Consider the following 26,520-nt stretch of genomic DNA (forward strand, 5'->3'; position numbering starts at 1 on the left):
TGAAGTTACTAATGGAACAATTAAAAAAAATGAAGAAATAAGTTGCCGATTTTGTTTATTCATCCAATTCCGATAGCGTTTATAAATCTATGAATGGTCTATTTTACACTTTTCTTGGACATTAAGATTTTCGAATTTGATCAATTCCACAACTGCTGGAACAAGCGCTGGCTTATGAAAGAAGAGGTCCAAGGGGTTTACTACTCCAAATATCTGGCCCAAACAATGGTCCTCCGCGTTTTAACCTCTGATGGGAAGAGGATGCATCCGTTCTTTTTCAAAGATGGATAGAAAATCGGTTATGAGGCCTACTATAAGATGCTTAGGTACACCATCTTGCCATAACTGAAGACCATGTACCCAGAGGGTAACTACGCGTGGACTCTGGACGAAACCCCCTCTCACACGTCCCCCAAGTGCCAAAAGTTATTTCCAGATAACATGGCTCAATTCTGATCAAAAGAGATATGACACCCTTCATATCCAGATTAGACCCCACTGAACCAACTCCTGCATTGGCTTCAGGAGACGAGTAAAGGCTGTGGTTGATGATGAAGGTGGCCAACTTGAGTTAAACAAGCTTTGTAAAAACCTTGCTATTTGTCTATTATTGAAAATATATATTATTATTGATGTATTTCTAAAACCATATCTCGAGTCCATGTTTTACTGCCCTACCCAAATAGTACATTGATTCATACATTTTTAGAAACTTTTGATACTGTCCCAAATATGAAAAAACATTCACTATTTTTACAAAAATTATTGGAATAAAATAACAATTGCTGCACTAAATTTCTTTGTTTTGGTCAACTATCTTTTTCTATCGTCTGCTGTTGTGACATCAAGTAATTTCCCTTGCTAGTACTCATTATCATCGCTCTATGTATTTTTACTCTATGGCTTAGACACCTTCAGTGCAGGCGAGCATTATAATATCGCGCCTGTAAAAGATATACATATTTGTATCATTATGAATTTAAAAAAAAGTTATAAACTTTAAAATACATAGCGACGTAAATCCAATAAAAAATATAACTACATACATGAAAAGTCTTTATTTTATTTTTGACAAAAAATTGCCATATTGAATTCACTTAGAACATTGCAAAAAAATGTTTCGTACTAATTTTTTTTTAAATGTTAAATTTAACTTATTCACATTCTAAAGAGAAATACAAACCGATCAATATTTTTTTTGTACTTTCAAAAAAAAAAAAAAAAAAGTTATGTAGAACAATGTCGTCAAAAAATAAGCCTCAATAACTGAAGCATTTTGCAAACATTGCAAAAAATTTATGGCAACAAATGTTCTTGAAAATTGAAAATACGATATTGTTGAAAGTTAGTGTTATTTTTTTATTTCCAATATGAATACTTTTAGGGCATTTTAGGGAAAATTGATGTTTGATGGAAAAAGTAAAATAAAATGAAAAAATTAGAAAAATTATTCAAAAAATGAATTAAACATATATTTTTATTTGTCAAATTTATATGGTAACGAATTTCCAGACGAATTTCTAGAAATTTTATTTTTATGCGCAAATCCAATATTCCATTGAAATTCATTTTTTTGTAGCTGAAAAAGTGAAATTATTATCATTTATTTATTACCCTAAACTTATTCGATGTTAGATAAATTTATAAAACTTCCTTTTCTTAAAAGGTTTTAATTTTTTTAATTTATAACTTAACCCCCAATTTAGTCTCTTTGAGCTCCAAAAAACATGTTTTGTGTTTTGAATATGGAATAAGCCCATTATGTACCCCTCTTCCCGCCAAAAAAAAAAAAAAAAAAAATGGCACTCCATCTTGACCTGATCAGTTTCAAAAGATGTACCCTTTCAAAGTTTTAACGTCCTATATCCAACGGTGTGGGCACCCATAAAGGTTATATACACAAACTCTTTTATATATATATATACAGATAAGACAAAACTAAGTCATAAATTCACATAGTTATCTCTTGTATCTTGTTCGAAATTTTCAATATTAATTAAATAGTTAAATACCATTAATAGATAATACTACATAAGACTCGAAGATTACACTTTATTTTCCGATTTCGAGTTCGATTCCATAAAAAACATCCGATTTTCCTATTCCAATATTAATTAATTGTCCTATTACTCGTTTAAATATTAGGCAACTGAATAAGGCGTGCATTTCTAACAATCTAAATTGGGGACTGCTTTGATCTTGATAAATATAGGAAAAATGCTTTTGGGCATTTTATTGTCTCATAAATTGCATGTTGATTTATTCTTTATATACTGGACAATCAGTATGGTCTAATACAACATTGATTGCCCTTGAAATAACGGGACACAACAATTAGATAGAATTCATTGTCTATCCTGTTTTTAATATTTTTGATAGACACTAAATGTTTAAGTTATATTATCTATCCGTTTCATTCTAACATTATAATAAAATGTAATCATAATTCAACTTTTTCCTTAATATTAATGAAAAAAATAGGTGATATTCTTATATAATTTGATTGTTTATACTCTTAATATATCCGACATCAATCATTCTAACGTCACATGAAAAGGCTTTATATAATTTAGGGATCTATTTTGTGTATCTAAATAATAGAATAATTATTATTACCCCAGTTTTTTAAAAATTTATTCTAACATGTGAATAAACTATAAGTGAATAATTTAATTATGCTATATATATTTGATGCATATAATAACATTGATTGATATAGACTTTGATCGTTGACATAGTTGTTAAATCATGAAAGGAATTGATCAGATTTAAACCTATACTTACATATTCATAATAAAGATTTTAAATTATCTCATAAAATATCTAATGTAAAATGTATATAGTTTAATGCTTTTTGTTATACCGGCACTGTAATGTTACTGTGGTACTGACACATTTAAACCGATAGAATACCAAACTGATAGTAGAACCATTTCTTACAGTAATCATTATAACAAGTAAAAAATGTTTTGCCGATGACATAACCCTTATAAATTTATAAGCTACAAAATTGTATATAATAAAGCAGGAATAAAAATCTATTTATTTCATAATCAAATATTTAAATTAGCCCTTTTTAGCCCCCCCCAAAAAAAAAAAAAATATATATCTTGCCCATTTAACAATAAGTCCATTACCGCCCTTAACGACCTTTTTGTCTAATAGATATCGAAAAATATCAAAATACAGATACTACTTTTGATACCCGTACTAAAATATTGGTACCGTGACTAAACTACTACTGAGTATAATCCTTTGAATGAGGAATCGACGTTTGAAGCAGAAGAAAGATAGTTAAAAAGCATCGTAGAGATAGTTTGCTAAGACACAATTGAATAATGACATCATAACAACCTGTATAAGGTAATAAATCAAACAAATCAGGACGTCAAATAATTTTTTTCTCACGCATTGGTACGAAACCACGAAAGCATAAAAATGTTATTCAAAAAATTAATTTCAATATTCTCGAATAAAATCGAATAAGTTGGGAAATAATAGTATTCAAATATTTTTTTATTCGACTAAAATATGTATGTATAATTCATTCTATAAATGAAAATAGCTATTTAAATTTAAAAATTGAGAAGAAGAACTTATCTTTCTTCATCTTGGACAGCATTATCTTTAATGTAGCTCATACTGTTTTCGCCTAAAAGAAACAAAAAAGAGGCCCAAAATCAGTTGGTAGGTAGGCAATTATAAAACTATCAATAAGCTATTACGAATATGAAAAATGTATCGTCTTTGAAGTATATCGGAAGATAATTAAGATATATGATCATGGTTGAAAATAATATGACTTCCAGTATACTAAAAAAATAAATCGAAAATTTTACATGACAATCGAAAAAATGTTTGGAAAGAGAGCAGCTCGGGTGTTGAAAGGTTTCATCAGAATAGCTACTCGCAGTGGCCATGAGAATCCGTAAATCAAAACAAAAACCACTCCATATCTATCAATGATATAGACAGGAACTATTCTATTGTTGATCCTCAATGCTACTCTGGATTCAGCAAGGACTTAGACTCTGAAACAAATCATCAGTTTTACTCTTCGTCTTTCACGCACTAGTAATTACTTTAAACGTTAATTATATCTCTTCAAGTAATGATAACAGCTTGAGAAAATAAAAAAACTTTTAGGTTGGAACAACAAAAAGACTTCTCTATTACATTATTTTTTATGTCTTTATTATCAAAGTGATGACCTGCCAACACACAAATGATATCATTAGAATCAAAACAAGTATTGTTAATATAAAAAAAAATGAAAGAGCCATAATTACAATAGGAACATACTGTCCATTTAAGCAAACTTTTAATCTAAATATATTATTAAATTTCACATCCATGAATCGAAAAGAGTACATTTAGAAAGACGAGTACTACAAAACTATTTGTTCCTTTAACATCTCAAATCAAGAATGTAGGTATTATATATAATATTTTACATACATAGAGTAGCAGTTCCATTTTTAAAACTTTTTTTATGAAGTAGAAACGTATTTCTTTGTTCCTTAGAGATAGACCCTTAACTTCCTCCTATTCATATGCTCCACGTATATATATATAAATCTACTCAAGAAAAGTTCCAATTAATGAAGGAGTAGAGAAGGGGGAAAAGGTATGTATAAAAGAAACGAACTATTTTCATTTTTGTATTCTTTATGAAAAAAGACCAAAAATATATATAAAAAAACGTACTTCAATTATTACTCTGTGTTCCAAGGAAATTAGGGGAATGATTTATAAACTAATTTCAAAGCTTGAAATTGCATCATAAATTGCTTAGTTTAAGTTTGCTTTCCAGTATTGCACGCCAATCTCACGTTATAAAATGATATAAGATGGAAACGTTTAGATCAAGATTTTTGCACTTATCTGGGTGTGAATAACTCTCTCAGAGATGTTTTACCTGGCTCAAGGTTTTCAAGATCACAGTCTATTTCGTCCAGCAGCATTGATAATTAATTAGAAATTATCATATGTAAAACAGCCATTAAAGCCCGAACTTGAGTCTGATTAATTAAATAATTAAAGCTTATGTAGTTTTAATTATTTTTCGTAGACATTAAGAGAAATTAAGAATTTTAGACAGAGATGGAAAATGAGGCATAGTTATGAAATAAAATTGTGCAAAGTCTCTTATTAATCAAATTAATTAGCTGTTTATTATTTTTTAGATATATACATAAATTAACTACTTCTTGACTTAATAAAAAAATATAACAAAACTTTTTTTAAGTTATAGACCTTTATGTATGGTTTGTCTAGGATATAGGAATGTTTTGATGTGCTCCCTGATATCGGCCAAGACCACAAATATTGAAAATTTTGGTTTCCATATCCCAAAATCACGGTTTAGATGTTTATATTAAAGCCCAAGAAACTGAATTAAAAAACCCATCCATATCTTGACCTTAGTGTTAAGACCTACATTAAAGCCAAGATTATAGCTTATCTTTTCTTAAAAAGGACAAGAAGTTCAAAAATATTCAAAAGCACACCCATAGGATCTAGGCAAGATTATAGTATTCAATCATATTTATTGACTATTTTAATTTTAAATTCCATGGTGAGTTACAGATCAGTATAATGCATTATATAAATTACGTGCATTAAATAGTACTGACAGACAAATAAATAAAATATTTTAGACTAATTTTTCTTCTCCTTGGATATCGTGCTTTTTGGCCATTTAAAATGAGAAGAAGTCTTTAAAAGGTGGATACTTGGAGTCGAGACTCGACTTGGACTTGAGTCTTTATTTTGAACGACTGAGACTACATTTGAACACAAATTATTTGACTCGCAGCTTGGCCTGAAATCAAAAGCTAAGACTTAAAACTGTTTAGAACTTTATACCATTTTTCAACAAATTTGTAGAGAATCTTTTCACTTTTTTAATCAACTCTATAAAAAGTACTCATCAATCTTCATAGTACACTATGCATTGTAAATATATATATATACATAGAATAGAAACAAGACAATTATCTTACAGTGATTTTTTCACTGTATATAACTGAGGACTCAAACTGGACTCTACGAAAAATTGAAAGTACTTGCACTTTTGACCAAAGACTTGAGTCTCAACCTTAACACGCAATTATTAAAAAAAAATTAACGTAAGGGCCTTAAAAAATTGATGACAAGACTGATCCTGAGAATTATATCACTAGATTGCACATAAATTATTCACTAATACAAAGAAACATGATTTCTTCTTATTATAAAAACTCTGCTTTGACGTTCCTCTATGGCCCTGTTTAACTTCTGTTAACTATTTATTTCTTTCTTACCCTATACTTATCATAAAAAAAAACCTTAAGACACATACGTATATATACATAAATTTTCTAATGTTCTACACCAATGAAGCTCAACATGAATTTGTTCTCCAACTCTATTATATCCTTCATATGATGATTCCTTCAAAGTAATTTAACCACAACTCTTTACTATACATAGAGTGTCTAGGGCTTCGTTTCTTATAACATATGAATGGTTTCTTCCTTATTTCTTCAGGAGTTCCCCGCAATGAGGGCGAGGGGAATACACCCTGTTTCTCTCATAGCTTTAAAACATCATAATAATGATGCAAGAGCCATTTCACTCTTGAATGAACTCATCTTAAAATGGGAGGGTCATTCATTCCCTTCCACACAATATATATTATGTTGTATACAATTGGTAAGTTGTATAAACAAATTGTACAAGTTACAACCTCAAAATGTTATGAATAATTTAGACTACTCGCAATGAGGATAATGAGAGTTCTAAAAAATATGACCGAAAAATGGTGAGTTACTTTTTCTGGTTACCAATCTGAACTATGTTTTTGTTTTTACCAGAGCTGTTATCATTAATGTTTCATTTTTGAGTAGATAACATTTAAAAAAGATTAAAGTTTATGTGAGCATGAATAATAGAAAGTATAATAGTGATGATTTTTTTTGTAGGGCTGTAAGAGTCAGTCCTTTCTGGACTCAATATAGAATGAGGGATTGACATTAATTCAGTAATTCCTGGCGATGTATTTACTCGATATGGAGTGGGATTTTTTATTTATTTCTTTTATCTCATTCATGTTTGTAGCTAATCTGAAGAAACGTCGTCCTGACAGCTAAGCAGTTTTTCTTTCAAACATTATTCAAATTGTGAGGCTCACTCATTGGGTTTTTTTTTTTTTTTTTTTTTTTTTTTTTTTTTTTTTTTTTTTTTTACAAACTGCCCAGTCATAATTTTTATAAATCTAAGGATAATAACAAAATTAACATTTCATGGACGGTTAATATATATATGATTTGCTCATTAAAATGTCTTATTGTCTTATTAAACAGTGCAGAGTGAGACATATAATATTTAAGAATCTGTTTATACAAGTTATAACTTGTACACAAGTGGTCATTGCCTTAAATTCATTTTTTTTTTCATCTGATTATTATTCACATTCTGCTTATAATTGGTCAATGTTGATAATCTGGTTATTATACTAACACCATTTGAAAGGATTAAAAAACATAAATATTTTTTTGTACAATTACGTATGTATATTGTAAATATTATATCTTCAAATGTATTATACTTTAAAGTATTACAAGTGTACTGAACTTTAATATATGATTTATGTGATACTAATAATTTACAACTATTAAATGCATATTTATGCACAAAGTGCTGCAATTTACAACATTTTTATAAGTTTTTTAAAATAATTTATAAGTTGATTTGAAATAAACATTAAGAAGAGCTAATCTAGGAGTAATTTCAAAAGTATTTCGTTAGAGCATCATTTCATTGTTAGAGCCTCGGGTCAGCATAATTTGAAATCTTGTGAAAGAAGTGAAATCTCTTTAAGTAGAAAATTATATAAAATAATTAATTAAGTTTCAGGACGTTATTTTTACGGGACTTTCATAGTTACAGGCCTTATTTGAGAAGTATTTATTCTTCTTAGGAGTGTTTGATGAACCATTATCCAAGAGTAAAAAGTTTGTTTTAATTTTACAACATACATGTAATTAATTACCTCAATTGGACAGTTTATGGCTTCAGAAATAATTTACTGCAGAACAATATTAAAGTAAAAAGCTGCGTGTACCGAAAGTTCACCACGCACTTTTTACGAGAGAAGTTCATCCCTAGACAAGTTCATCCCGAAGCAAATTTATCGCAAGGAAAGTTATTCTCAAAACAAGTTCATCCCGAGGAAAATTCATTCCTAACGATACCAATATTTGGAATATTGCTTAACGAAATAAAAAATCAATTTTTATGTTATATTTTATTCTACTTTTAATAAAAAGATGTAATAATTCAGTACTATAATCATTATCTAAGTAAATAAGTTCCTAATTGAAATAAGGACTGAAATTTCTTAGGCTAAACGAACCCCTTTATTCAACCCTTAACCACCGATATCAACAAATTTGTTAGATAAATTTAAGTGTTTTTTTTATTTCCCTAAATTGAGTATAGATATATTACTAATACAAAGTACAACGCACTCGTTTTACCTTTTCTAATAATTATAAATTAGAATATATAAAAAGGTGTTAATTCATCGTGATAAGCTTGTCTTGGGATGAACTTTCCTCGCGGTGAACTTGCTTTGAAATGAACTTGTTTTGGAATGAACTTTTTTCGGGGGTAAAAGAGGGAGATGGACTTTCCGGGAGTGAAAAGAGCGCAGTGAATTTTCCTGTAATCGGAATAGCTCTTAAAGTTTGAACAAGAGTAGAAAACCTTTTTTGAGCCACCTACACCAGCTTCATGGCCTTCAAAACTATGTTAAATAATGAGGAGGTATTACTACGTTCTAAGGACATGAACAGTCCTTTTTATACAATTTTTATAAGACTTTAATAGCTTGGCTCCTAAATAAAAATGGACGCTATAGACTAGAGAGGTTTGTTAGAAACTTTATTTTATTTTTTAGAAAAATAGTGCTTAAATCGGGTCAAAATGTTATGTTTGACATAAAAAGCAAATACTACAAAACTTTAAAAGATCAACAAGTATTGAATGAGTAGCACAAAAACTAAAGTATTCTCTCATTTTTGTTTAAGTTTTCATGTTTCCTTAATAACATCCCAAATTCATTATGATAAATTTTGTACAATAAGTTAAATATTTTGAATTAAAAAGTGATATTAAAAAAATATATACTTCCAACTATTACCCTGAATCAAAAACTGTCAATCAATAAAGCATAAGAAAACTATTGGGACTCTTTTCGTTTACATGTAAATAGACGCACATTTTTTGACATTTACCGTCAATGAAAAGCATTGTTTCTGAATTATTTATCAATAATACAACAAATAGTTGTTTATGAAGACGATTAATTAGAGTACTTAATTTTGAAGTAACTCATATTTTTAAACGGAATTTGGGGAAAAAGTTCTTGGTTTTCTCACACAATTGAGAGAATGTTCTTTGTGTTTGGTCAAACAGATATTAAATTCATTAACTAGAACTACACCACGTTTCGAGTTGTCATTTGTTACTTCAATGTTTTTGACTATGTTTGCTGTTTTTTTAATTTATATTTATCCATGTTATTTTGCCAGTCTGGAGATTCACATAGAAACGATATTATATTTTTTTTGAAAAGAGATAGTTATATTGGTTACAAAAATCATACGCTAATTTTCCGTATCTTATTTTATTTTATTATAAAGAGGCATTTTCATTCATGGCCTCAACAGTATTGGTTTTTGTAGTTAAAGGTACTTGAGAGTCAAACACACACAAAACAATCGGCTACTCCAATATATACTGGTTTCATGCAAAAAGGATTCGATAGTTATTTCTTAGTATTAATAAATATATACAAATTCAATCATTTAACAATAAAAAATATATTATTATATTACTAATCTTTATCTAATATATTAACATCGTCTTTTTGTTGTTTTTTATATCAAATTTCATGTCAATTGATTGAAATTTATGTTGTATATTATAAATAACCAAAATTATATTTTTTTCTTCATCTTGAACATTTAGGTCAACCCCGACCTCCACGTTTTACATCAGAGTCTATTGGCTACAGATCACAAACATACAATATATCGTGGATAACAGATAGTTTTGAACCCATTACGGAATATAAGCTTCTGTATCGTAAATCTGACGTAAGTATTTTGTTATATTTATCAAAAATGAGCATATTTATAAGTAATTCCTTTTTTAAAGAATGGTCTTAAACAACAAGTATTTTAATTTGACAGTGTATTTTGTTATTGGCAATGTGTTTCAATTTTTTTTGTATAATATGAGGTTGATGTGAGTAAGCCACATAAACCCTCAAATGACAGTATTAGCCAAGAATTTAACATTGTGGTCTCACTTATTGTTAAATTTTATTGAAACCCTTTATCATGGGTAGAGATATGAAAAAAGTCAAACCTTTTTTATATTAAATTTTGGTAGAGTGATTTGCAATATGGAATCATAATTAGAAAAAATAAACTGTTAATTAATAAAGAAAAAAAATCATTTCACTTTTTTATAAATATATATTTTTTTAAATAATAGTTTTATTCTAATTAATTTCCCCAATCAATATATACATAAAGCTAGTAAATTGAAACTTTTTACAGGGATTGATAAAGATGAAATTTTATGAATAGCTTCATTGAATATATATAATAGACTCATAATTAAGTTATCACTTTTATTATATGTGATAATAAAAATACATTCGGTTATTTAACTAAGTTTTTATTTACGTTTTTGTAGATGTACACTCAAATGTCAAAAGAAGACAGTTTTTATCCTCTTCAGGTACATATATAATTAATGGCCTTTTAGTTGTTTATCAAGTAAATGAAGTTGAAAAAGCCTCTTTAACAGAACATTTACACTTTTTTTTAATTGCTGTATTTTTTTAAAAAACAATAATTTGTTAACAAGGAGAAGGAGTGCATAAGTATATCAGAGGTGAATGGGAAAAAAGGTTCACACATTAACAAAAAAAAAGTTAAAGACTATAGATATAGAACGTATTATTATTATTTTGGTTTATGGCATCCTTATTGGGATTTTTGAATTAATGTCTCATCTTTTTTCTTTTTTTTCTAAATATCTTCATTTATTCAAAGAAGTGTAAAAATGTATAATTAAAATAATTATTAAAAGACAATTTGGTATCATATAAACCCTAGCTACATCAAACCATATACACATAAATCATTATAAGGTACACCAGTTACGGCTGTTTTCCCCTGGTCTTGTAAAAAAAAAAGGAAAAACTACCCTACATATTTTTTTCTCCTCCTCGGCCACCTTAGTATACATAAACTTATTAAGAAATGCACGAGAAAAATTCGTCGAGCACAAACATTATTGTATCTTACACTACATATCAAACATTGAATTTTACTAATAATCTTTCAGGTCACTCGCTGGAGATAACTAGGTCCCTCAAAACTAGTGATGTGTTGGTCCTTATATATTCAATCTAGTCTAGTCTTAGTACCAGTCTTATTATCGTTAGGACGTCAGTTATATGACCGGTCCTTACTGTCAGTCTTACAATTTTTTCACACAAATATCGATGGTTTATTAAATCAAATAAGATATATTTGATTTGTATTAAGATCATTGGACATATCTTACAAAAAAATATTCTTATTTTCATTTTAATACAATATAATAAGACCATAATATATTTTTACTAAGTTATCTAATCTATTATTCCGATTGGTCCATTAAGATCTGAACACTTTGAATTTTAAACTTCCAAAAAAATAATTTATTTATTATAAATAGACTTTCATCAAAATTAATACTACAAACTCACGTGTGTCTGATATCTGTTAATAATTAATGCAGCTGCCCTAAGCGGCAATGATTGCTTGCAGGAGGCGGCTGGCACCTGCTGCAATGAAGTTCTTTGTCATGGCATCCAGTGCTAGTGGACAGTAGCATTGAGGGCTTCTGTTTTTGGATGATGAAAACTTCAACCTTCCCCTCGACATGCATCCAAAAGGTGATGTCGCGGGGTTGGCATTATGACAGAGGGAGGAGCAAAAGTGTGAAAAAAGAGTCTTGTAACGGAGTAGATGTGTTCCTTTCATTGCTGGTATCTAAAATGGCCTCTCTACCCTCACAAGGATCTTTCTAGACACTTTTTCGATACCTCTCTGTACAGTCTGAAGAGATTCCAAGAGATATCATGCATGGGCCCTCATGTGGTTGACAGGATTGGCCTAGGCATTTTTCTTTAAATCCTCCGGGTCCGGTTTGGCCTTTTTGACAGAGTTCTTGTTCGTCTTGAACTTGCTGACGGCGTAGAGGGTAGTCTTGGAAACGCCCAACTGCTTATTTGTGAATGGGAATTCATGGATCATGTTCAAGTGTCATTTCCTCGATTTGCACGTGAGCTAGAGAGCTCAAATTTGTTTTGATTTGTAATTAATTACTTATGTTTTAATATATCGGAATATAAATTAATTTCATCTGATTATTTATTTATTAAGTGTTCATATTGCAATGGGCCACCCGGTATTTTATACCAAAATAACTAAAAAAAGGAAAAATACCCTTAATGACGTCGTGAGTTATCGATTTTACCTTCTTTAAGGACTAATAAGTGGGATTGGACTAAATTGAACCGGAAAGGCATGTGGTCCTCGGTCCTATATAAGGAGTGACACAACACTACTCAAAACTATAAAGGAGTTTGTGGCCTTTTTTCTTCTTAGACAAATTTGGATTTTATAGCGTGACAAATTTATTTAAGTATACACTTAAGGAAGCTGCAATCCCTGATATGATCCAAATCATAAATAATGAACAGTAGTGTTGTTACGATACCAATGCTTTAGTACCAGTTTCGAATCCGAAATTGGTAATTTAACAGTACTTTTTCGATATAAAATTGTCGCTCAGATCAACTCATATTAAATTACATGGTGGTACTCAAGGTTATTTTAATTTATATTGGGGATGGAAAATGTTGTAGGGTTGGGAAGTTACGTCATTAACGTAGCATTATTTTTTTAGCGAAATGGCACTCCAATACCACTTACTACTATAAATATATTACAAATACCCATATCATTTTATCAACACTACTCTAGACATTGATTTTGTGTGACATTATGTGTGTAGAAGAATAGAATGGAAGAAGAACAATTTAGGTATAAAGTAAAAGTTTTTTTTCTACAAAAAAAAACATAAGATGAAAATAAATAAATATTCCAATCAGTTTTTAAGAAAAACTCATTATGAGTTCTATGTATGAAAAAAAAAGTGCAAAATAAAACTTTTTAACGAGTTGAAAAATGTAACAATGGGTAATCAAGACAATGAAATTTATATTACTATAATATACACATTTAGTTTGTATGTACCTTTAATATAATAAAAATAATTAAAAGTATATGTACGTAACTCACATATAGGGTGATGTGAAAAAAATATCATCGAGCGTCAATATTATGTTTAACTCAACTTAACACTAGAATGGCTGATGTTTCTTATTTGACATCATTTTTATTTTTAAAGTCCATCTTTTTTTAGCTCTTAACATGTCTCTTTTATTTGATAACAATATTTTTTAGAAGTTTTTAAGATTTTTTTTATAGGTCATTTTTTTTTAAATTATAATTTATAATGTTTTATATGTAGATAACACATTACAAAATAATAACAATCATATCACAAAATTTATTTTCCTTATGATACTTGTAAGCTTGATGTATCTTTTGAAAATTTACCCATTAAAGTGTACAGAAATAAAGACCATTCTATATGTTAAGGGGTTTTCTAATCATTTTTTTATACATAAATTAAAATAATTTTTCGGTATTCTATATTTGAAAGATTTTGTAATTATTAAAATTTTATTTGAATGGGTCGTTTACTTCACTATTGAAAATTTCCTTGGGTAATTAGTCATTCATTAGTACTAATTAAAGCTTTTTACAAATAAATTATTGTTCTTTTTAATTAATAGTTATTGTTTTATAATATTTAACTATACTTTTTTAAGTTATATTGAATAGTAACAGAGTTATATGATTATATTTATCACTGATGAGTGCATTTGAAGTAATAAAACTATTTGGTAAAATTTAGAACAATTATATATTTTTTTATCTAATGAAGGAAAAATTAGTAATATTTATTAACTAAAATTAGAATGGCACCATCTACCAGGTGTCTACAAATATTCAGTATATATTTTTTTTAATTGTTGTAGCTCGTTACTGATCAAAGTAATAAAAAAAATCCGTTTTATGAGACTGTATGATGATTAAAGTAAATAAATACTCCAAAATGTTTGTTGATTTTGGCTGGAGACACGTCTTCCGCACTGACGTCTACTACAACACCGGAGGGTATGTAAAACGATCTACAAGAACAGGACAACCCAAATATGTTTGCTCTGTAAGGCTGATTCAAAATGTCAAAAGCCTAAGAGGAAGAGAACCCAAGAACTTCGGTTTGTCAACTGGGGAGAAGCTGTGTATCTTGGTCCAAGATGGGGCCCCTCTCACATTTGCAACACCGTCCAAAGCTACTGGAAGTGCATGTCAGGTCAAAGTACTTCCGGCTGCCATCGAGCCTGAACATAAACCCCCTGCATTATTTTGTGTAGATCCATGTGTAGCAGATGACCCTTATTATCTAACAGCAAAATATGGAGTCTCTAAAAACAGCCATAGATCTTCACTCGAACATCATGTCTGCCAAAGGGGAAATTCCTTCACATGTTGAGGCCTGCATAAGTGATAGTTGTGAAATCTTTGAAAATAAATAGATGAGATACATATATTACTTATATATATATATATATATTGTTGTAGAACCGTTACTTCCGAAATAGATCTCGATTAAGCAGTGATAAAAAAGTATATTACGTATTGGTAGTCACTCGGTACATTAACCCTTTCGGCACAATAGGGGCATGTGCGTCCCAGCAATTTAATTGGCTATAACTTTTCTTATGATCATTCAAAAAATTTATTTATTCCTTTAAAATAAATAAATACATCTATTCTTTCATTTATTTTATTGGTATATTGATCTTTTTAAAATAAATACCTTATTTAGACTGATTTTAGTTTTGGTAATTTTTGACAATTTGTACGATCAAGTTAAATTATTTACATTTAGATAGTTTCTACAAATTCAGAAGTTAAATTACATTTTTTATGTTGTAGTATATCTATTTAATCTATTGTGAAACTTTCAAGGTCAAACGTAATTTTTATTTATATATTTATTCTTTTTAAACAAAGGGACGTGTCTATTCCTATTGTCCTGAAGAGTAAAACCCGTTAGGGGTAACTAAATTTATTAATTATGTTATATTTTTCTTTGTATTTTGAAACATTGTAGAAATTTGTGACTTTTCTTTGTCTTTGGAAGCGTAGTAGAAATTTGTAATGTTATTAGTATTGTCGAACTAGCGAAGATGTCAAGGAGCACAGTAAAAACGAATGAAAAAATAATATATATATATATATAGATCGTGGAAAAGGCAGTTATGAGTTATTTGCAATGCTCGATCAAATTGACAGTGAAACGAAAAGTGAAGTGAGGAATCTTTTGGAAGATTCTGATACAGAATATCTGGCAAAAGAATCTATTTCAAACCCTATTGAAGAAAGCAATCAACTTATGGTCACGGAAGCAACCATCCATGTGGATTGCAACATCCGCGCCTTTCTGGGAATTAATCTCATGATGTAAGTGACGAAGCTTCCTAATTTGAAATCGTATTGGAGTGTTGATCATTATATTACATCAGAGGGTAACAAAAATGCCATGCCCAGAACTCAATTTATATCCCTTCTTCACAACCTCCACTTCGCTATTAACTTAGAAGCAAATAAATCGGACAAAACTTACAAAATAAGAGCAATTATTGACCATTTAAAGGAAGCCTTTCAATCTGTCATGTCTGATGCTACAGAACAGTTGATTGACGAATACATGACTAAATTCGAAGGAAATAGGTGCTGCAAGCAATATATGAAAAATAAACCTATAAAATGGGGATTCAAATGGTGATGTAGGTGTTGCATCATGACGGGATATCTTTATGAGTTTAATTTAAATCTTGGGAAGGAAGAAAATAGTAAATACGGACTTGGAGAAAGGGTTGTTCAAAAATTGTACACTATACTTTCCACAATTTCTTCATTTCTCTCCAATTAGTTAATAAATTACAAGAAAATGGATGATACTGTATCGGAACTGTAAGAAAAGATAGGAAAAACATGCCAAATATGAAGAAAGACAAAGATATGCGTGGAGGTGAAATTGAGCTAAAATATACAAATAATATAGTAGCAGTCAAGTGGTTTGACAGTCGTGGAGTAACTTTAATTGGCACGAGTTTGGAAGGCTACAATCAAGTTTCATCGGCTCTAAGAAGAGTGAAAGGAAAAAGTTCTAAAATAGTCGTCCCATATCCATCCATGATAAAAAATACGACTCTTGTATGGGAGCTGTTGATATTGTATTAAAATCCTAACACTTATATATTGGATAGAAAATCATTGGGGGGTCGTTATTATTACTCGCTTTTTTTTTTATCTCTTGGATATTTTTGTAGCTAATTCACACATTGCTTACAAAAAAAAAGAATCAAAAGGAACGAAATTATTGGATTTCAAAATTATTTTAGGAAAATTGCTTATTGGTAAATACAATACTCGAATTTGAAGTTTACAAACTAGTCATGCATCACGCCGAGAAATCATTCCTCAATCTATTCCACTCCCCCTACCAACAATTATATCGATGAGAGGGAAATGTAAAAATTGTACTAATAAAAAATAGAAAATAAAACTCATATTGAATGTAATACATACAAAGTATTTTTGTGTATTGTTTCTGGACAAAAATCAAAAAAAATTGTTTTAGTGATTATAATGCTCAAAAAGAATAGTTGTTTATTTATTATTATAATAGAAAATTTATTTATTTATGATTATAACTGAAACTTTATTTATTTGGATTTTAAATAAAGAAAAAGTTTATGTTTTAGGAAATAATTATAAGAATGACAAATACTTTATTGTGTAAAATTATTTAGTCGTCTTTTTACCATCCATGACAATAGTGACACTGGTGTCCCCAAAAATATCTCGAAACCTTCATAAGCAATCTTTACAAATTAAAAAAAATATTCTTTTGTATATCGCATAGAGTAAAAAATATCAAAAAGTTGGATGAAAATATCATGAGGGACCCTATGGTCCCGAAAGGGTTAAACATTAATAAAGTATAGGAAATTGTCTCCAATTACTTTGTGTAATGTGACAATTTCTACGCTAGTATCCTACAAATCTGTTTTTTTTTTTTTTTTTTTTTTTTTTTTTTTTGCGATATGATTTGAAATCTGTAAGGAAAACCCATATTGTTAAGGATACCTAATTGAATTCTTATTATTACAAGTAACATATCTGAAAAGTAAATTTAGTTTAATAACAGTTATTACCTCTCTCTCTCTCTCTCTCTAGGGTCTACCACTTCCTCGAAGGGATCATGTAGATGAAACCTCGGGCTCCTGGTCAACTGTTGCAATCCCCGAGATACAAGTTCCATCTCATATCAGTAGGTCGACTCATAATGGTCCTTCTTCTTTCTCCCCCTCTTCGTCTCATAGGCCTGAATTCTCTGCAAAGAAAATTTATCGTCTACGGGATCTACAGCCTGGGGCTGTCTATGATGTTGTTGTGAAAGCAAAAAATAAGTATGGGTGGTCTGAGCAATCCAAAGTTTTTAATTTCTTCAATAAGGGAGTTGGTAAGATCATTTTTAGATCATTATTATGTATACATGAATGTATGTCCTATTCTTGACTTTTGTTCAAGATTGTTGTATCGTTGAATCCATACTTATATATGACAATACATATGCTCAATTAAGATTCACAATCATCCTAAGGCTCAATTAATGGAATCTAAATAATTGAAAAGGATTTACATTTAGATGGCGAATGCATTTTATCTGTCTATCAGGGTATAATTGAACATTGTATGCCATTTGAATCCATTTATATCCTTTTAGGGTTTTACTATTGCTACCGAAGCTTTGTACCAAAAAATGAAATAATCTAGCATATACATAGTTGCAATCATTTTTGACCCTTATTGTTTGTTTTCCAAGCATTTATGAAAACTTCTTTATACTTTTTTTGCCTATTTTGTACATCTTATTCGTATTTCCTTGTCCACTCATTTAAAAATAAAATCGACATCACAAAACCTTACTCATAGAATAATTGGTTAATACTCTTAGAATATTCCAGAGAGAGGCAGGAAATCAGGAATTTCCATAGAAGAAAGAGTGAGAAAAACCGCCATTAACAATAATTTTTAAACTGAGGCTTCCAAACACCCTGGGAAAATAATAAAGAATGAAATGTATAAATGGAAGAAATCTTTACCGGTTTATTGTATTCAATATTTGTACTAGACACAGATGCTAATTTGATTGGGTAACGACGAGATGTAGACTGGCGTTATAAATCTAAATTAATAAAACTAAGTTTGCCGGTATGTTTGCCGTAACGTCATTTTTTATCCCAAAAAATACAAATTTAGCAACAAGTGTGTGTTGCTAATGCTCAGTGTATCCTATTTAATAAAATGAAAAGAAAAGTAAAAATGAACATATAAAAAAAACAAAAAAAACAGAGCAAAAAAATTAAAAAAGTAGTAAAGCAAATCTGAGCGTGTCATATTAAAAAAGAAAAGAAAATGGGATTCTCTTATATATTTTATGTATAAATTCTACTATTGTTTAATTTACAAATGCAATAGATTGAACATATTTCTATACATTTTAATGATCCTTCACTAAAAAAGTGTTTGACAAGGAATCGTTTGCAATCGTTGGAAAACAACAATAAAACAAGGTGAATATTGTTTATACATCAGTATAAAGAGAATTGAAAATTATCCTATTGTACAAAATAATATAAGAATGAACTTATAAATATATATACTAGCATTATGACATTTTTAAAATGGAATATATAAACAATGTTTACCTTTCTAAGCTGTTCATAGTTTATTTTCTATGAGTAATATATTTATTGTACAGCATACAAAAAGAACAAAAATAATAAATTAACAACCATATACTCTATTTTTGAAAAGTAATGACTTGACTTTCGAGAAAAAGCTTTAAATTATGACCCATGGGGATTAGCCTAACTACCTATATGTATGCATATATTGTTAGGCCCTTAATTAAGTACTTAAAAGTGCGATATATATTTATATTATATTACCAACTAATATTATATATTTTTTCTTATAAATAGTAAAAGTTTTAATGTCATATTAGTATTGCAGCAATTGTTGCAACTGTTACTTTTTTACTGTGCATTACAATATCTCAATAATTAAAAACTTATATATCTCAATAAATTCTCTGTGGGGCTTGAATTTGAATTAAGTTACACAGAAAAAAAGTGATTCATATGACATTTGTGAAAGGAAAAACATCGAAAAAACTGATAGCATCCTCCCAAAAAACGCAATTTATCGCTTAAAAAGGAGATAATAGGTTGGAGGAAAGTAATTTTGTACCAATACTTTATAAAAAGGGTTACAAACATGATTCACAATAACTTCCAATCTGAGCTCACTGAGCTTCTGGCGCATCATCAAAGATGTGTGCAGCCTGGCGTTGTCTTGGTGATGTCGTATTGTCTCCACTTCTGTTCGATCGCCAGCTTCAAACGGTAAAGTTGTTCACAGTAGAGACAAAATCTGTTGTGGAACACTAATTGAAGTAAATAATAACACTCTATTCATTAACCTATTTGACATGAAACATGTTTCATATAACTTTTCTCCCAAATTTCCCTAATTGTTCTTTATCAAAATGTCTGTTTGGCATATTATCCTTCGTCAAAAGGTGTTTTGGCAAACAGTCTTAGAACTTTAAATTTTATGGGGGTAGTTTATTGGATATTTTAGAATCAGGGACTGTTGTTACAACTGTCCCAGATCTCCTAATTTATATTATGATATAAGTTTTAATATTATATTAATATCCTTCCCGTAGATTACTCAACACAGCAACTCTCCGTGGCTGAGAAAGACGAGGACAATCAATTATACGATGATAATTCTATGAACGCCGTTGACTTACAATCAACTGGAACAGATACAAGTTCCGCCATAAGAAAAACTGCTTATACCTCTATTACCACAGTCAGTCTGTCTATAGGGATTCTACTATCATACACGGTCACCTTACAACTATTGCTTACTACATCATGTTCCTCGATCTCCTCTTCATTATTGTTGTTATAATTGAAAAAAGAATATGCAAAATTTCAACACCAAGAAGACTAAGAGCCTCATTTCTACATATAGCGTGAATATTTTTTACAAAATATAGGGATTGCAGTAGTAAAAAAGTAGGTCTTGGGATGGTTGGATCTGTGATAATTTTTCAATGTATTTTACATTTATATTTTTTCTGGATTTTTTTTTAAAGAAGTGGCTGTGATTTGATTTTTTCTACATATACAAAAGACAAAAAAATAATTAATATATTAGTAAAAAAATATTTTCTTTAGATTAATGTATGAAATTAAATAGCATTTTTTTTTACTTATAAAGTGTCACATATTGGTGGAAAATGTGCTTTCATGTAACTTTTGTTATAAACCTCTTCCAAAAAAAAATAATAATTAAATTACCAGACAATTTTAAATTTTATTTGAGTCAAATAACGCTATTGTTAGGTAATATTCTACCCATATCTAAAATATGACACTTTTCTGTCACTCAACCCGGGATGTTTTACAATTTTATGCAAGGGTTGAGCATGAAGTAACCTCAAACTTAAAATTTTGTTACCACTTAGTTGATAACCAAATGTATAAACTACATTTTCGGACGATAATACTGAATCACAGTTCTTAATAGATACATATTCCTCGTCACTAATTTTCTAAAAGTTCTCAAATTTTACTTCTTAATAAATATTTGATATGCAATTATTTTGGCACGGTTAATCCTATTATTGTGTTTATTAAACTTTTGACTCTGTGTGCTATCGGAGAAATTATCGTATCACTATTATAATCAAACTAATTTTATAATAGCGGAGGATTAACCTATTTATCAGCTGATGTATTTGTATCAAAGTTTTTGGGCCAGTGATCTCGTTAGTAATGTGTAAATAATATTTATTCAAATTCATAAGAATAAATAGATAAATGATTAAAGAGCTTATATATGACTGGGGTCTACTCTTAAACCATGTATCCATAAATGTTTATATATTTACTACAACTAAATAGGGGAACATTTGAAACATCAAAAATAAATTAAAGTTATGGGATTTGAAGCCCTTGCAATTAATAGTTTTTAGCTACAAACGTTATTAATAAATCTTAGTGGGATCAAATGATCCCATTATTCATCCACAAGGCACAATACGATTGTTCATTACGTTTCAAAATATTTAATTTATAACAAAGGCCATATTTTTTTTTTAATCGCTTACAAAATAATAATTATTTTTTACCTTCCATAACATGTTTTTCGTTATTGTTTCAATTGTATTTAATTTTTTTTTATTGCTTATATGGTTTATTTATCCTGCAAAATTGTTATATTTTGTAAAAAAAATACATATTTCAATATGTTGAATATATTATTATTATACACACCATTATAAATGTTAATGTAACAAAACAAAAAGACAAAAATACTTATAATAAAATATTACAAACGTAAAATTTCATGGGTATAAATGAAAAACTTTACAAAAAAAAATATATCTATAAATATTTTAGGAAAAACAAAATTTATTGTCAAGTTTATAAATCATGTTTATTTGTCATATTTTGTGAATCAAAATCAAGGCTTGACTTTTTTTTGTATTTTCTTTTCCTTTCATATCACAAAATGTTTCTATATATGAAGTTAGACTGTTATTTTCACATCTCATCAGTTATTATTATATAATATCTATTTAAATACATATATATATATATATATTCAATAAAAAATACGCATATTTATTTTGATTTTGTAAAAAAACCAACAAAAAATATTATATTCATAATAATTATAATCAATTTAATTTATATAATTGTTTCATTAGTACAATGTTTAATTATAATCAATGTTTCATTTCCTTTTTGATCATTTCAAACTTGGTTCCAATAAAATATCGTAAAACTCGTTTTGATGCATTCTATTTATTGACAGTACGTGGAAAATATTGTTTGTCCCTCCCTTATTTTCTTTTAAATTCAGAGTTTTTTTACACTCTAGAACAAAAAGAGCAAAAAAAAATGACCATTAAAGAAAAACTAGCAACATATTTCAAATCAATATATGTGTATTGATAGAGCTGTAAATGTAAGCATGTAAGGGGGGGTCGTGTTATTTTTTGTATTTAAATATCAAAATTTAAGAAAAAGTAAAAAATATACAGAGTGAACCGGGAAAAAAACAAAATGTAAACTTTTTTAAAGAGGAAGGAAATTTTTAAAAAACAAACTCCTTATGTTGTAAGGACATATATCCTAGAATTACACCTATGCTCTATGTCTACTCTGAGTTCAACAAAGACTTACACCTATAACTCCTGAGCAAAGCCTCAGTGATACTTTTCATATTTCATCAACAGACGGACTAGTTATTACTTAGATGTTCTGTCTTCCATAAATAAATAATAATAACAAATTCTTTGGTAAATAAAAAAATCCAGTTCAGATCAGTAACAAGAAACGGTTCTTCCACTTTCTACGTCATGTTTTATACTCCTCTAGTATTGATATATCGTCAATCTACAATTTTCTTTGCAATTAAATTTATGTCATTTTTTGAAATTTGTGATTATTACATATTTAATTAGAAAATAATGTAGTCGCAATTAAGGTTAATACATAGAAATACCATAACGAGCATACAACTGATTTTTGACTTCCACCACGCTTTTAATATTGACGACATAGTAGATGTGTGGTTGTGTGTTTTGTCAAAATCTGTTTTTCTAGCCCAACAGTCTGTACAATTCATTAAATTGAAAATTTTAGCAATACTGACGTCATACAAAATGATTGGTTGCATGTTTTGTCAAAATCTGTCTGTCTTCCCCAGCAGTCGGTACAATACATCAGATTGAAAATTCTAGCAAGCCTGATTACATGATTTTCTAACCTTGTACTTATAAACCACGGTAGTAATGAAGTTTTTGCAAATGAAAGATTAAATAATTTTATTTGATTGTATAAACATTATGAAATCATCATAATCATATCATGCTTAGTGAATCAATTATTTTCATTTTTTTCTAGTTCTTTTTATACCCCGTCAAATCAAAAAAGAAATAGAATAATGTTTTCCTAAAATTGAGTAAGAATTATATTTATATGATCCTCAATATTAATCACCAAATTATTCTAAATAATCTTTTAGAAATGTTGGAAGCCCTCAATTGAAATAGTAAAAATTCATTGAAATGGAACGACAAAGCTCCTTGAAATATGTGTTCAGGAGAAATTATTCTTTTGAACTCAATAAACATATGTTCACGTCCTGGACGTTCCTAGAGAAGAAAATGTATATACACTTCAAAAAAGGCCAGTTGAAGTTAATAAAATACTATAATATTTACTTAAACTTAATCTGTGCAACTCCATCTGACCAATAAAAGGAACATTTAAAAAAAATCATTAACAAAAATGAAATAATGTAAAATAATTAGATTTAATTTTAAAGACAATATTGGCACAAAATTCGGTTCTATAAATCAAATAAATGTACTTAACTACAGATAACGTTGATGAGTATATCAAATTAACCCATAAATTTGAATGCAAGACATTTTATAGGCAACAATGCAGCCATACAATATTTGACTCAATGGAGATTACGTACAAAAAAACTTAGCTTTTCTCATTTTCTTAATATTTGTTCAAGATTCTTGTTTTTTTGTAAACTCACAACCTCAATGTTTTACTTTCAATAACAAAAAGAGACATAACATGTGGTTCGACATCAGATTATATTATTTTACATTATTTAAAAGAATACTATTGAATTTCTAAGAGAATTATTGTTGATTAAAGATATGCATTCACAAAATTAAGTTAATTAAGAAGTATTTATAATTATACTTTGAACTTATATAGTGGTTTGTTTAAAATATTAAGTTTTTTTAATTGCAAATCTTTTTATTTTGTTTTCTGGAGATATTAAAAATGCTGTCTAGATAATTTAAGATCTCTCAAGCCACTTTTGGTATGATAGTGGAACTTTAAAAATGAAAAAGTGACATATTTAGGTCAAGATTTGGCGTTTTTCAATGTCGTAATAGCAAAATGACAAATATGATGTTTTTATTTTTGCATATTTATGGGTCGGTAGTCTTTGAGATGAAGGTTCCCATACTAATGTATGAGGGAATAAAGTTGGAGCAACAGACGTACGGTACATAAAATTGAAAAATAAATTAGAAAGATAGTCATGAGTCTTAGTCATATTAATAGAAAGGGACAAAAATCTTAGGGTTCCTATCCGTGCATCAACTCTGTCTTTATTTTTCCACATGAATGCAAATTGTTATCTTTCCAAGGAAAAAAAAATTACAAGTGAATTTTGTTTGTGTGAAACATATTATAAGCTCTTTGTGGAGGTTCGACAAACCATGGATGGAAAGATATACTGTTTCATTATTAAAAATATGTGTGCATTATTTATACTCCTTTCATAAACACATTCCTTATACTTCTCAGAATTATCTTTTCTGGACGGAGAATGGTAGCCTGGTCTAAGAATTTGAACCATTTCCAAGACTGAGGGTGTTCAACCAGCTGTAAAGGTATTTTCGTAGCAGATATCATTCTTGAAATTTTTCTTCAATTTTACATTTATGATTAGCTGAAGTTTTTACTTCCATATTGAAATGGCCTTTAAGAAGTGCCGCACTGGGAGAAGTTTAATACTGACTTTTTCAAAGTTAGATGGCGTAAGTTTGTATTTTTATTCTTAGGGATTTGATGATTGAGGGACAGAATCTTTAGAGTGTAGATACAGTTAATGAAATATGCTGAAAAAATTATCCTATTGCATGGGCTTGGAATTTTTTTTCAACTAAGAATATGTATAATTGCATAGTTGCACATGAAAATTATAATAGGTTGAATTAAATACTGTAAATAAATTATCTAACCTGAATCGTGACAACCTTCCGTTTTCGAAGATTTTCACATTTTCGAATATAAGATTTTAATAGCGAAACTATACCCTGTAGTTCTGGGTTACAGTCCTTTCATTAAGAAATGAATTTTTTCCCAGATGTTGTTGTTAATTCTTGAAATAGTTCTAAAAAGGCTCATTTATTGACCAGGTCCAGAACCAGAAGACATTCTTTATAGATCAATCCAAAATTCCAACTATATATTCAACGAAAAATTACTTTACAAAACAAAATAATTATATAATACATACATAGTAAGTACGATAAAAACTCTATGGTATATTAGTTCTGCCTTAGCCTCAACTGACACCAAAAGACGAAAAGTACCGGAACATAAGGATAATAACAGTTGCTTATATAAGCTCACTTCATGGCCATTCTTATTTTTTCGAGAATTCTAACTCTTGTTCTTAATTTCACCCTTATTGATTTGTAAAAAAATACAAATCTAGATATCATCTAAATACTTGGATGTAGAATACTTCCACTCTAAATAGGAGTATTGGATTTATGAATGGCTTATAATTTAAAAAACCCTTTTTTTAAATTAAAGAAAATTAATTGAGTGATATACTTTATGCAATTTATATTTCAAATTAAGTTGTAAATATGGATTATGTAGGTATATGAATTGAAGTCTAATTCCAACTCCTTTTAATTCCGTAATTTAGGCTATATTTAATTTTGTAACTCAACAAATCTTCAATATTGTTCTAAACAAATATTTCATTAATGTGTTTGTTTGTATTTAGCCATCATTTTTGTTATAAGCTTAATGGTTTAAAGCAATTATTTAAAAATATGGCAATTTGTTACACCTAGATCCTATAATATAATCATTTTTTTATCAAAAAAATCTCAAAATCTGATTTAAATCAATAAAATCAATTGTATTGATTTTTTCGAGACAAGCCAAAAAAAACTCACCAAACTGTTTCAAAGTATATGATGGTGTTTCAACTGTATTCTCATTTTTTTAATTGGAAGTTAATTTATTTGAACCAATAAAAAAAGAAATCTTCTTTGCGTGGGAGGCATAATTAAAAATAATGGATTTTTTTACAACCTTTTAAATAAATTTTCTAAGGGAGTTACATCAAAAATATTTTTTTACATGATATGTAAATCTAAGTTTAAAGTTTGAATTGAACAAAAAAGTTACTCAATACTTCGTCTTTTCAATCAATTAATAGACCCCCTACATGGAAAAAAATTACAGAAACATATTCATTAAGTTCAGGTAATACAAAAAACTAATAAAAGTTACGTGACTATTTTTGAAAGTTTTAGGGAATGATGTTC

General features: G+C 28.7%; 1 protein-coding gene across 1 annotated transcript in view; it reads left to right on the forward strand.

The window, feature by feature from the left end:
• The window catches only part of LOC121132216 (lachesin), a 209,693-nt gene extending 188,993 nt beyond the window's left edge, over positions 1-20,700 (forward strand). Inside the window, exons 6-8 of the mRNA XM_040727608.2 lie at positions 10,018-10,145; positions 17,496-17,781; positions 20,056-20,700. Of these exons, the coding sequence (XP_040583542.2) occupies positions 10,018-10,145; positions 17,496-17,781; positions 20,056-20,306 (665 nt within the window). The 3' untranslated portion in view covers positions 20,307-20,700. The remainder of the gene's footprint in view (positions 1-10,017; positions 10,146-17,495; positions 17,782-20,055) is intronic.
• The last annotated feature ends 5,820 nt before the right edge of the window (positions 20,701-26,520 follow it).

The sequence above is a fragment of the Lepeophtheirus salmonis genome, chromosome 2 (genome assembly GCF_016086655.4).
Source record: "Lepeophtheirus salmonis chromosome 2, UVic_Lsal_1.4, whole genome shotgun sequence".
Lineage (NCBI taxonomy): Eukaryota > Metazoa > Arthropoda > Copepoda > Siphonostomatoida > Caligidae > Lepeophtheirus > Lepeophtheirus salmonis.